Raw genomic sequence first — 13,272 nt, forward strand, 5'->3', positions numbered from 1 at the left:
TGCCCCTGGGAGAATGGAATGTCAAGGATCTCCGGAGCCCATTGATTACCAAGTTTACCTGCCCTTATCAAGGACTACAAGCATGGAGCTGCTTGCCCCCTGGGCCCTTACCTGCCTGAATCACTTTGGCCCTCCGCCTGCCCCATCCGCTTCTCACTTTTTACATCTCACCTGCAAAACCAGGCCTAGTTACTAGGCAGGAAGGAGAGATAAGGGGGGGAAGAACTGGAGAACAAAAGAGACCTTAACCTACAAAAGATGTAGGGTGGCTCACTTCTTGGGACTTTAGAACATCAGTCATGGCCCCCTTCTCTCTCCCAGGAGAGGTCTGTATTATTACTACTTTTAAATAAAACCCTGCTTAATATGCTTGCCTTGGCGTGCTTCTCTAGTGTTCAAACTTCAGCATTAGAGGGAGCAGAACTCGTCGCCGGTAAACGGTGTTATCACAAGGACCTAGACTTTGACTGGACATCCCAATGGTAATGGCCTGACTGCTGCAAGAAAGATTGGAGCTAGAGAAAGCCTGCAAGGAAGGAGCTCTCTCTCCATGGAGAGAGGCCTCTGCTGTGCCGGCCGAGCTCTCAGGGTCTGTGCGAAGGTAGTGACTGGGGCGGAGATGCGGGGAGCTGGGAGATTTAGGGGTCAGAGGAAAGGCTCTGTCATGGGCATAGGAACGAAGGTTGAGTCGTGGGCCATCTTCCCTCTGGGACTGTGTCCATGAGTCCCTCTCCTTCTTAGGAGGGCACCATGCAAAGTTGTTTGACCCTATCTTAACTGGATCACATCTGCACAGGGTTTCCAAAGAAGATACCGGGGGCGAGGACTCCAGCAAATACTTGGGGACACACAGTTTAACGCACTGTAACATCGATGATGGTAGTTTGCCGTGGCTGTCGGTGCTGGTATTTTCCCTGGATGCCCCTTCATCCTCTGGACTATGCCATGTCCCAGCATGTTGGTTTCATATTTCAAAAACCTTGTGAAGGGCCTGGAATTGATGGAAGCCTGCTGATTGCAAAGCTCACTGGGTTCTTTACCACTGAAGACATTTTCATTTACCTTTTCCCTAAGGAATTATGGAAAAAGATCATAATTATCTTAAACACAGTCTCCCAAGATGATAGCCATAGGGTTCTATTATGAATTTTGTGTGTGTGAGAAGGGTTTTGGAAGAAGGCTTCCTTTGGTCCAAGTCCCAGCCTTCTGGAAGAATCCACATATCTAAGTCTTGACAAATTTGTGACTGTTTTGTCCATTGAAGAATAAGCCATGGGCAAATGGGCTTCTGTAATGACACAGTCCCATGGCAAATATGGGGCCCTCAAGGCAGAAGGACTCTGAGTTGTGAAGTCCTGTGGTGAGCTCAAATTGTTGTGAATCCTTGTCTATTACTTTGTGTGCATGTGTCACCTTACCAAAAACAATGAGCCTGAAAAATTTCCCAATTCATTTTCCTAAATCCTTGGAAAACATTGGAGAAATTATTGTAATTTTCCTGTGTTATAAACATATGTGTTTTATATGTTTATATACCCAGAATATGGCTTTCAAGTTCAAGCATAGAATTACATGGCTTTCGTGACTTGGCCTGCCCCACTTACTGTGGTCTGTGTTGCTATCTGGGTGATACCAATGGGCTTTTGACTCTCCCACTACCAAGTGCACAGACTAGAGGGCAGCGTGCAGAGACCCGTCTGACTCCCATTCCCACTGACTGTGACGTGGCAGACTCCTCACCGTCCTGAGATCGCTACCAGGTGGCATTTGGGCTCCTTGGCCTTCCAAGCAAACTTCTGAGTCCTGTGAAGTTCCAACATCTTGAACATCACCCCTATTTCAGCCCTAGAAACAGGCAGCTTAATCTCAGGTTCTTAAATGCCCCCAACCCTGTAACTAGACCCACAGAACTGCTCTGCTCATGGAGATTCCCCTGTCTCAGCCAGCTTGCCTCATCCTTTGAGAGATGAACAGCTTGGTCCTATAGGAATGGATGCGTGCACTGGACATTTTCCCTTTTCCCTCTGCCCCATGGTCCCCTTGCTCTGTGCCCAGGAGCCTGGACTTCAGGGGCTGCTTCAGGGTCTCTTGCCCTCTGGTTTTTTTCAAGCAGGAAATCAGCAGGAGCTGGGTTTCAGGTATTGTGTCTTCCACCAGGGGGTCCTCCTTGCCTCTTCTGGTATTCAGGTCTCCCTCCTTGCCCTTGACCCTGCAGGCTTAGGGTGTCTTTGGTAAAGTCTCCTGGCTGTTGCCAGCCCTGTGGTGCATCACTAGACTATGCTGCTTTCTTTTAAGGTCATCCATACTTTTTGCAAGGAATCAAATATTAAAGTTCCCTTAGTTACCTCCACTTAATGTGCTGTCTTTTCTTACTGGGATACTTGTACTCTGTGTTGTCTTTGAATATGTTGCTGGAAGACACGAGCTGCTGCTGTCATTTGTAAGTAATGTGGCAGGTTGATATTAAAGTAGCAGGCTGAGCTGGAAACTTCCCTTTCCATGTCAGGCGAGTTGCTTCAGCCTATCTCCATAGTAACATCACCCTCACTTGCCTTCCCCCCTCTCCTGAGCAAGAGCAAAGCCAGCTATTGGTGCGATCCAGCTGGGAATGCTCGTGTAGGGGGCATGATGCACACGTGTGTACACGCATGTGCACATGCGCACACATATCTGAGCGTTATCTTACGTCCTTCCCATACTTCCCCTCTGAATGGATTCTCTGAACCCGGGTTGCCTTTCCTAGATGAATGATCATACTGTGCATTCAGTGGGATGGACAGCTGAGTGGCAGAAGGCCGGTGTGTGAGGCCCAGCCTCTGCCCCACCCAGAGTCTTCCTGGCTGGGGGCATACCTTTCCCACCACCCTGGTTCTGGTAGCTGCCATTACTCCACAGTCACATCTGGCTTCCCTTTCTGCCTTTCCAGACAGGAGTGGGGAATATAAAGGAGTTTACAGAAGGCTGTAACATAACCCTTTCATTGAACACGCCCTGGGGAATTCCTTAGCACGTATTTCTGGGTTTGGGTGGGTTTCTGTCCCAGACTTTGCCTGGATACATAAGATTCACATTGAAGGAATTCATTAAAGGAAACCACCTGCTGCTACCAAGCCGTGGTGGGAATGATGGAGCAATGTTCCAGTTGATTGACAGGTAAGGAAGGGCCGATCATCAATTAAAATAAAAAGGAAGCACGTGAGGAGAAGAGAAAGAAGAAAAGGCCAGGAGACCCGGTTATGTGGGCAAACAAACTCTTCAGCGACTCTGTCTGCAGGCAGTCTAGAAGCATTGTCCTCAGGTGCATTCCACCCTCACATGGAAAAGAGCCACAGAGCACGGCCACGTGGAGATGGCCACTGACTCGGAGCAGAGACTTGTCTTCATTCCATACGAGCCATAAAAATAGTCTTCGTTTCCCTTTGCTCTCAGATCAACTTACAGAGGGTTTGGGGAGGGACTGAATAACTCAGTCACTTTGGCTGGAAGGTTTAGGGGTAAATTCTTTCTTCACAGTTAATTTCCTTTTTTCTAAAAAATCTGTTTCTACAAAAGATATTGTCCTGATTTATTCAATAAAAATGGGGTTTAACAATAATTTAAAACAGATTATAATTGTACAATCAAATCCATAATTACTCACTCAACATGAGTTTGGTAGAGTCACATAGTGACTAAATAACCCCTTTATGGTTTAAGTCGTTGTATGTGACACATGCATTTTTTAAAGTCCTCTTTTAGTGAATCGTGGCCATACCTGGTACCCGACTTCCTTTGGGCCACCCAGGATAATGGGATTTAAAGCAAATAAATGATTCATGAAAGATGAATGAAGGGGCTGGGAAACACTCCAAGTAAACAACTAACATGGAGAGATCATTTTATATGTTCTGGAACATTATATTACAGAGAAGTGTTTTCCACCCCCCACCATGTGTGTGCACACACGCTTACACTCACACACGGGTCCCTCCTTCTATAAATACAATCTTGCTCATGCCTACATGAGGGAGAACCAATGAGGTTGCTCCTGTTGATCCTGCAGCAGGGCCCAAGTCTGGTTCCTCCTGTATGCTGTTCTTCTGCAGTTCCACTTGAAACTGCAGCACTCTAAACCGGTTTGGGAACTTCTAGGAAGTTCTACTCAGTTTTTCTCTATATACATGTACGACAGTCTACAGGTAGGTAGATCTAACTGTAATAGGGGGAATGTTAACTACGACAACAAACTTCAATAAAATACTGCGCTGGAGTCCTAAAAGGATTTCCAGTGGCTTCTAATTCTGGATAAAAGAAATTACAAAAAGCACTTCCTTTAAAAAAAAAATTAAATGTGTTCTAATTACTTATACATGACAGGAGAATGCATGTTGGCACATTTTACACAAATGGAGCACAACTTCTCATTCCTCTGGTTGTACATGGTGCTGAGACACACCTGTAATGTATGCATACATGTATAGAGGGTAATAGTGTCTGTCTCATTCCACTGTCCTTCCCATCCCCACAGACCCTCCCCTCATTTCCCTCTATACAATCCAAAGTTTCTTCATTCTTCCTACCCACCCTCTGCCACTATGGATCAGAAACTGCTTATCAGAGAAAACATTTGGCCTTTGGTTTTGGGGGACTGGCTTATTTCACTTAGCATGATATTCTCTAGTTCTATTTGTTTACCTGCAAATGCCATAATTCCATTCTTCTTTAAGGCTGAGTAATATTCCATTGTGTATGTGTACCACATTTTCTTTATCCATTCATCTGTTGAAGGGCACCTATGCTGGTCCCTAGCTATTGTGAATTGAGCTCCTATAAAGACTGCTTGGCTGTGTCACTGCAGGATGCTGATCTTTAGGTCCTTTGGGTATAAACCAAGGAATGGGATAGCTGGGTCAAATGGTGGTTCCATTCCAAGTTTTCTGAGGAATCTCCACACTGCTTTCCAATGCAGTTGCACCAATCTGCAGTCCCACCAGCAATGTATGAGTGAACGTTTTCCCCCACATCCTCGCCAACACTTATTATTGCTTGTATTCTTGATAATTGCCATTCTGACTGGAGCGAGATGGAATCTTAGGGTGATTTTGATGTGCATTTCTCTAATTGCTAGAGATGATGAGAAATCACTTCCTGCCCAGCACTGGTTGCTGGGCCTCAGCCTCTTTCCAGCCCAGACACTCACCTGCTCCACCAGGCACTGCGCTATCACACTGTCCTGGCTAATCCTGTCCTCACTAGCCACAGTTCATTATCACACAACTGAAATGCAAATTGACATGTGCTGGCAGAGTAATAAAGGTACTAGATTTTGAAGATTTCAAAGAGTATAAATATTGCATTTATAATTTTTATATTGATTATATAATCCCTTTATAATAATATGTGACTAAAATAAATTTTACATGTTGCTTTCTTTCGTTTTTAAATGTAACCACTAGAATATTTAAATCCCATGTGTACCTTGCATCTATGACTACCCTTATATTTCTATTAGACTGTGCAGCTCTACCCCACAGGTCACCAAGTCAAAAGGCCACAGAGACCAGCTGGCAACACAGATGGTCCCACTGGGATATCTCTGGGCACTGGTGGGACCGTGAAGGGCTAAGGCATGTGCCCATCTGAAGAGGCAGAATCCTGGGCACCACCCCATCATGTGAGGCAGGATTGTGGTCACGCTGTCTCTTGGACCTCCTAAGTTTTTAGAGAGACTTTGGAAATCTGGATTGAAGTGCATGTGGGGAGTATATGTTCATATGTGCACATGAATTTCCCAAACTTCTGTTAGAAACTTCTCCACAATTTTAAAAACTAAGGTAGCACAACAACACTGTTGAGGCCAAACACAACTTGTCCCAGCCAACCCTAGCCCTAGGATGGCAGCATGTGGGACGCCCCACCTCTGTCAGGTCCGGACTATTGTGGTTTCCTCCTCCCCAGCCATGAGATCTTCAGGCAGGCTGTCTTGTTTTTGTTTTGGTACCAAGGATTGAATCCAGGGGTGCTTTACCACTGAACCACATCCCCAACCCTTTCTAAAAAATATACTTTATTTAGAGAGTAGGTCTTGCTGAGTTGCTTAGGGCTTCACTAAGTTGCTGAGACTGACTTTGAACTTTGAATCCTCCTGCCTCAGCCTCCTGAGCCACTGGGATTACAGGTGTGTGCCACCGCGCCTAACCAGATAGGCTGGCTTGTATCTTTGCATACTGGTACCCCAACTGTGACATCTATAGACACCAAATAAAAAACATAGATAAATGAATGAACTGGTTTTGGAATCTTCTTCCTTGGATGTTCTTAGACAGGAAATGTTTTCCTCTCTTTCCATGGGCTGATCCGTGGTCCTGGCTTAAAGAGAGAATGAAGAACCAGCTGCTTCACCTCCCAAGACTCTTCTCATTTGAGCTCATGCTTTGGCAAAACACCCATGCCTTACAGATGAAAAGAATCACAAAGGTCCCCTTCGTGCTTGTGCTGAGGGTTTAAAAACATACATTGACACTGAAATGCTAGAGCATGATTTTAAAATGAGGCCTGAATTTTACCCGAGAGCCATGGATTCTGGAGGGACATCCATCCGTGCTCTTCCTTCTCAAGCTCCCCTGCCCAAAGGAGAGGACGGCACACCTGGGGCTGGGGGAAGGGATGATCATTGTCACAGTCCAAGAGGCCAGGCTGGGGCGGGGTCAGAAGTGTGCCGGCCTTTCAGCCGGGGCTCCTTCAGGATGTCAGGCAGGGTTGGACACTCTGCTGAAAGCCAGCAGCCTGAGTCACGGGGTAGGAGCGAGAAGGGGTGGAATCATGAAACCAGACCCCACATAGTCTCCCACTCTTTAATGGACCCAACGTTTCAGGAACACTGGAGGCTTATTTTCTCCAAGCAGTTTTAACCTTGCAAGTTAAACTGCCCTTTCTGAGCTCTGCAGGACCATCACTTCACAAACTGTCCCAAATCCAAGGTGGTCACCCATTGCAAAGAAGAGGATCAGACTTAGCAGTGAGGGCACACCCTGGCCACAGGGACTGGTAGGCAGTGGAAGGAAAGACAGGCGACGGGGACAGGAGGCCTCCTGAGACCCACAGGGGTGTCTCCACTTGCATGTGTGACTTTGGGACTCACTTTCTGTCCTGATGCACATCCCCCAGAGGCTCTTGTTCACCAAGGAAGTGACCAGGCAAGCTCTGGACCATCGGAGTCATTGGAGTGCTTCTGAAGGGGCAGTGACAGAGGACTCGGCCTGACAGAGCGGGCACACGGTGCCCTCGTGACGTCCTGGGTGTACCATCCTGTGTCTCCTCCTTTTGGCCCTGGTGATGCTGTCCACAGTTCTTTCTCTGCACTGTCCCTGGTCTTGGCGGCCCTGTGCCCTTCCCTCTGCCCTCTGGAGTCTGTGCTGTGGGCTCTGTGCAGACTGCTCTCGTTGGTGTCACACCCCGAGCATCTCCTGCAGTGGACCTCGGCTTCCCAGAGTCCGGGGGCCGTCCAGCAGCTGCCCCAGTCACAAGGGGAGAAAGGGCACCAGCAATTCCAAGAATCCGACTGTACTCCCACCACAGGACCCTGTGTCCCTGGTGCACTCCCCCTGCTCCCGAGCCCTCTGACAGGGGTTGGCCTCTGTCTGCAGGTGACACAGGAGCAGATGCTGGTGTGGACCTTCCTTCTCCAGCCAGCATGGCCAAGAAGTGTCACTTTGCCCCAAGCTGAGCTTGGCATCTTGCCCGCATGCAGAGTTCCCCAAGTACCTCATGTGCGTGATGCCAGTGCCCTGCCTGCTGTCTGGGGGCTCAGCCTGGATGTGCCTGTCTGCAGGTGTGCTGTGCCTCCTCTCTCCCACCGTGTGATCGGGAGCAGCTCTGGGGTCACCTCTTGTTCTCCGCTCCCTCCACGGAGCTTTCTGCTCTCTTCCTCTCCCCCTTGCCTCTCAGTGGTCCCCGGGCTTACCCTCCTTCCTGCACAACTCCTCCTTCCCCTCCATCTTGGGCTATTAAATGAGAGGACTTTGCTGAGGCCCAGGACCCACACTCTGCCCCTGAAGCCAAACCCACTGAGGGCTCTCCTGTCTGAAGCTCACAGTTGGGACTCCTGCCCAGGAAGCGCCATGTCCTGTGCAAATTGAACCCTTAGGGCTGAGGGATATCAGAGGTCCGCTGAGACCTTGAGCTCCTCGTCCTGTGTTGCAGCTACTGACGTGGTGGGACGTGCCCCCGGGAGCCCCAGACTCCAGGCACGCACTGAAGAATAGTCTGCAGATGCCTCTGGGGAGCTGCTGGCTGGCTACATGGAGGCACTCAACCCTGGCCTCTGTCTGCTGGGCACAAATCACCCTCAGATGGGCTCTGGCTCTCCTGCCTGGGGCACCAGGGCCTGGTCTCCTTGCTTCTTCCTCTTCAACCATTTGATCGGACATCTTTGTGGCTGTGCCAAGCACCCTGTTGAGCCTGGAGGAAGGACGTTCGCGTGGGGTAGAAAAACCCAGTTTCCCAGGCAAAGTGACAAGAGAGCCACAGGAGGTGTCGACCCATTAGATAAAGAGACTCAATAACCAAAGAAGCAGATGGGAACAACGTGTCCAAGTGCCGCACAGGAGGCCTGGGACCAATGACCCAGGTCTGGACACCTGGAGCAGGCCACCCTGGCCTAGACACCAAGGGGAGCACGGGGCTTTAAGTACTGGGAAAACCTGCAAGAGCTTCTGAGGTGGCGATTTGAAGAGAGAAACTTCAAAAGTGGAGGGGGCGAAGGGCAGAACCTGCCTCCCTAGGACGGACGGACTTACACCCTGTGCTGGGGACACCGTGCCCAGCCTCCGGAGGAGCCATGAAATGATTCTGGGTGGGAGGAAGCATGATGGGTGGGGAAGCACCAATACTGCTGGGGAAGGTCACCATGTCTGCAGGCCCACCCTATCCTCCCTCCACAGCATCTTGAGGATGACACCTCACAACATTGAGGTCACACAGGCCCTCTGAGGTAACACAGGCCTTTTGAGGTCATATCTCCAACAGTTGACACCCACCCTGTCCTGAGTGCTCAGGGAGGGATTCCTCCTGGTCAAGGTCACCAAGTAAAAGTCATGTCTACACTGGCTCAAGGGAAGGGACTCCTCTACACTGGGTCAGGGGCAGTGAATCTGTCTGTCCTAGCATAAGCAAGGGAATTGTCACTACCGGCTCAAGGCCCATGTGTCCCACCTATTGTGACTCCCGGCCCCTGCAGTGTCCCTATCTTCACTGCAGAGGGAGGCACAGAGATCCAGGCCTGGGAGACATGGTGACCTCTGGGCCCCTCCCTTAGCCTGAGGCTTCACCATCCTTCCATGCACCTACATTTTGATCTTGGGAACGAAAAGCTCATGATCCAATTCATCTCAAAGCAATTTATTAGGAATCCAGTGAGAAAAATGGGGGAAATAAGGGAGGGGCAGACAGGGCAGGCAGGGCAAGTGTCCCAGGCAGAAGGGTCTCTGAGGTCCTCGGCAGGTGGGGGCAGAGGAGAGTCGGGCATCCCCGGGCACCGTCTGGCTCAGCTCTCCACCTCCTGGGAGGCTGGCCATTCACGGTGTGGCCTGTTTCTCCTCCGTGGCGTCGGGGCCACTCTGGAGCTGGCCCGCGGTAGGCAGCAACACAGTCCTTGGAAGCAGGCGCTGATGGTCCTCCTCACCCGCTTCCAGGCACTTGTGTGGCCTTGCCGTGGGGCTGTGTCCTGGGAGAAGGCGCCGCTGCTCTCTGTCCTGGACCATGTGTACAAGATCGCGGAGGAGTCAGTCAGGGGGAGGTCAGAGTCCGACTGCAGGCAGCTGCCAAGAGTGGGGGCCCCGGCGGGCGGGCAGCGCAGAGGAACACCGGGCAGGCTGGCAGCTCTGACGCCCTGGTGGCCTGGCTCCTGGGCCTCCTGGGGCAGCGGACTCTCAGGGGGCCCAGGGAAGGTGCGCAGGGCAGGCTCGCTGGCGCTCCTCTGGGGCAGCACCGGGACAGGGGACAGGTCCTCGGGGTGCGGGCGAGACCTCAGCCAGGGAGGCAGAGGCCGGCCCTGGGACACGAACCTTACCCCCTGGCCTTGCTGGTGCTTAAGGAGCAGGTAGGTGGCCATGGCCGCATCAAACTTCCTTTTGGCCAGGGACAGCCAGGTGTGGTAGGGGTCGAAGCCCAGGTCGAACAGGACGGTCAGGAGGGCGGGGTCCAGGCACTGAGGCAGCGCCTGGCTGGGACGGTGGGGTGCACACGGCTTGCCCTGCCGCAGCCACGGGTGCTGCAGGATCTGCTGGACTGTGGGCCGCTTCTCGGGCTTGATGGTCAGGATCTGGCGGATGAGCCTCCGCACCTGGGCGGGAACAGAGCTGGGCATGTGGAACCTGGCCTGCACGATGGCCATCAGCACATCCTGTGCCGTGGGGGCCCTGAACGGGCGGCTGCCTGTCAACATGAAGTAGAGGAGGACACCCAGGCTCCAGACGTCGGCCGGGGGGCCCTCGTATTCCTGCCGCAGGACGATCTCTGGGGCCAGGTACGCCAGAGTTCCCCAGAAATTGTGGAGCTTCTGCCCGGGCCTGAACCTGGCGCCGAGGCCGAAGTCGATGAGCTTTATGCAGCCCGCGGCGTCCACCATGATGTTCTCAGGCTTGAGGTCTCGGTGCGCCACGCCCTGCTCGTGGCAGTAGGCCACGGCACACGCCACCTCCCTGAAGACTCTGCGGGCCTCCTCGTGCTGCATGCCCCCACGCGGGATGCGCCGCAGCAGCTGCTCCCCCGCTGCCAGCTCCATCACCACGTACAGCTTCTCCCGGGTGGCCATCACCTGAAAAAGCCGCACCACGCTGGGGTGCTCCAGCCTCTTCAGCACGTACGGCTCCGACAGCACCGGGATGTTCTGCACCGACAGCCTCAGCACCTTCACCGCCACCTCTGCCCCCATCAGGCGATGGCGGGCCAGGTGCACCTGGCCAAACTCACCCCGCCCGATGGCCCTCAGGACCTCGTACTGGTCCAGGAAGAGCTGCTCGTGGCAGGAGCCAGGCCCCTGCGACACTACACTAGACTCACTAGTCTCACTAAACACACCCATCCTCACCAGGAACACCCACTGAGGAGGCTAGCAGAAAAAAAATAACAAGCCAAAACAACAAATCGAAATCAAAAACCAAAACCAGACAAAACAAAAAAATCAAAGAACCAAGATCCACACACCACAACCACCAACCGCCAACCACCAGACACGCTAAATAGCTGGGAGTCCGACAGGTCACCACCAAGAGCTTCCTGTACTTATGCGAAAAGCCAGCCCCAGCCACCTGCTTATATACCTGCCCGGAGACCTGTCCTCACAATGGCTCCTTGTGAGGTCAGAGCCAGAAACGGCCCTGCCCTCCTTGGGCATGGCCACAGTGGCCATCTCCCTCTGGGGCCTTCAGAACGTTTCCCATTTTCAGAATCAGAAAAGGAAAGTGCCCCAGATGTGTTTTGCCTCACTTTGGTGTGGAGACCCATATTTCCTTGTGTAGAAATTAAAATGTACACACAGGTTCAATGGACTTGTCATTTCACGTCTCCAAATTTCTTGGCACTTTGGGCCTTGGGAAGACCTTCTCATTTCTACACTCAAGGTCCTCAATTCCTTTCTCTTCAGAGAATTGCAATCAAAATCATGGTAGACCCTCATTCCCCCTGTGAGAGGACAGCAGTATCCCCTGTTCCCCGAGACGCTTTGGGGCACACTCTTCACACCTGTGCAATTGAAAGGGGCCGGGCAGCCTCATTGGTCCTCACCAGATTTCTCCTGAGAATCCCTGCAAAGGTATCGGCTTGTCCCTGGTGTTTCTGTAGTAACCCAAGTAAGTTTTACCTTTGTAAAATATTACACTTTCTAAATAACAGTAAAAACATAATTGAAAAATCCTACATATTTCATGCCTGTATTGAAGTCCTCTAAAGTGCCCAGAGAAAAAGAAGTTGTGCAAAATAGAAAAGCAGCTCAGGATCATTCTTTGGAACAAGAGTTCAACCTCAGGAGCTTCAAGCTCAGAGCTCTGCCTTTTCTTAGCTTCTCCCAGGACAGCCATGGTTCTCTGTGGTCACTGGTCTTTGATGATGTGTTGGTTCCTCTTGGCCTAGACTCTTGTCCCTGTGCCCTTCTGTGTCACTGTGGTCACACTCCACCTCAAGTTCATTTGCTACCTAGTTATCAGCTGTCTGATACACTAACAGCTCAGCAACAGTCCTCCTACCCACCTGCTGCCTCACCAGGCCCGGCACAGACTAGGACCCAGGGATCATTGGGACAAGGCCTGACCCAGGATGCATGTAGGCAGAGGAGGAGAAACAAGTTGCAGAATGCAAGGAATCAGGAGCGACTCCTTCGGAAGTTCTTCTAACATCAGGTGTGAGAAGTGCAAGCAGAGGGTCCGTTCCTCATCAATGCCTATTCATAGTTGAAGTTCTTTTTTTACTGGGAATAAATTCCATAATCCCATTCTTGGGACTATAAGTGTGTTGGACATCTTTGCCCTTCTTTGATGGGAAACATGCAAAATAGAATTTCTTAGAATGTCTTTGTTGGCAAGGCACCAATTTGTACAAGTCCAACAAAAAGTGAGCCTGTCTCTGAAGCCCCTCCTGAGGGAGCTTGGTGGAGAGGTTTTCATGCTCCGTAGCATCCTGAGGCCTGACATGACCTCGTCAGACACAGGTTGTAAAGTAAAGGAGAGGTTTCCAATTTCTAAGAAAGCATGGTAGCAACATAGCTGTGCCCAAGGGAAGACTGGAGTGTCTTTTGATTTTCTCTATAATGTAAAATTTTTGCCATCTGGAAAGGAAATCCGATTTATGGTCAAAAAGTGGGGCAAGGATATTATTGCATCAGACAGCTAATTAATAAAAATAGTGTGATATTTTTCTAGCTCTTAGGACAATTTGTATTTAACAGCTTTTAAAAATGTGTAACCTTTTAAAATGTGACTTTTTTCTCATTTTGATTTAATATTATCGCTTTTGTGTCTAATTTTCTTATTAAAAATGTAATGTTCCTTCCTGAAAGTGGATTGCCCCTAACTTGGAGATGCAGGCCCTATAAAAGTAGATCCATCCTGACCCTTGAAAGAAGAGAATGTTATTTAAGAGAAATATGAAAAACATATTGTTAGGTTTTCCTTCCTGTGACCAAAATACCCAATAAGAACAACCTAGAAGGGGAAAAAATTATTTTGGCTCATGGTTTCAGAGATTCAGTACACAGTGGGCAGACGCCATTACTGTGGGCCCAAGTGAGGCAGAAGGCAA

General features: G+C 50.5%; 1 protein-coding gene across 1 annotated transcript; it reads right to left on the bottom strand.

The window, feature by feature from the left end:
• Positions 1-9,523: 9,523 nt before the first annotated feature.
• Positions 9,524-11,062, bottom strand: LOC306652394 (sperm motility kinase 2B-like; the record flags this gene model as incomplete). The annotated part of the gene is made up of 1 exon (XM_079125311.1): positions 9,524-11,062. The coding sequence occupies one exon, from the start codon at positions 11,060-11,062 to the stop codon at positions 9,524-9,526; it is 1,539 nt and encodes a 512-aa protein (XP_078981437.1).
• Between the last annotated feature and the right edge of the window lie 2,210 nt (positions 11,063-13,272).

Source organism: Sciurus vulgaris (genome assembly GCF_902686455.1).
Source record: "Sciurus vulgaris genome assembly, contig: HiC_scaffold_182_arrow_ctg1, whole genome shotgun sequence".
Taxonomy (NCBI): domain Eukaryota; kingdom Metazoa; phylum Chordata; class Mammalia; order Rodentia; family Sciuridae; genus Sciurus; species Sciurus vulgaris.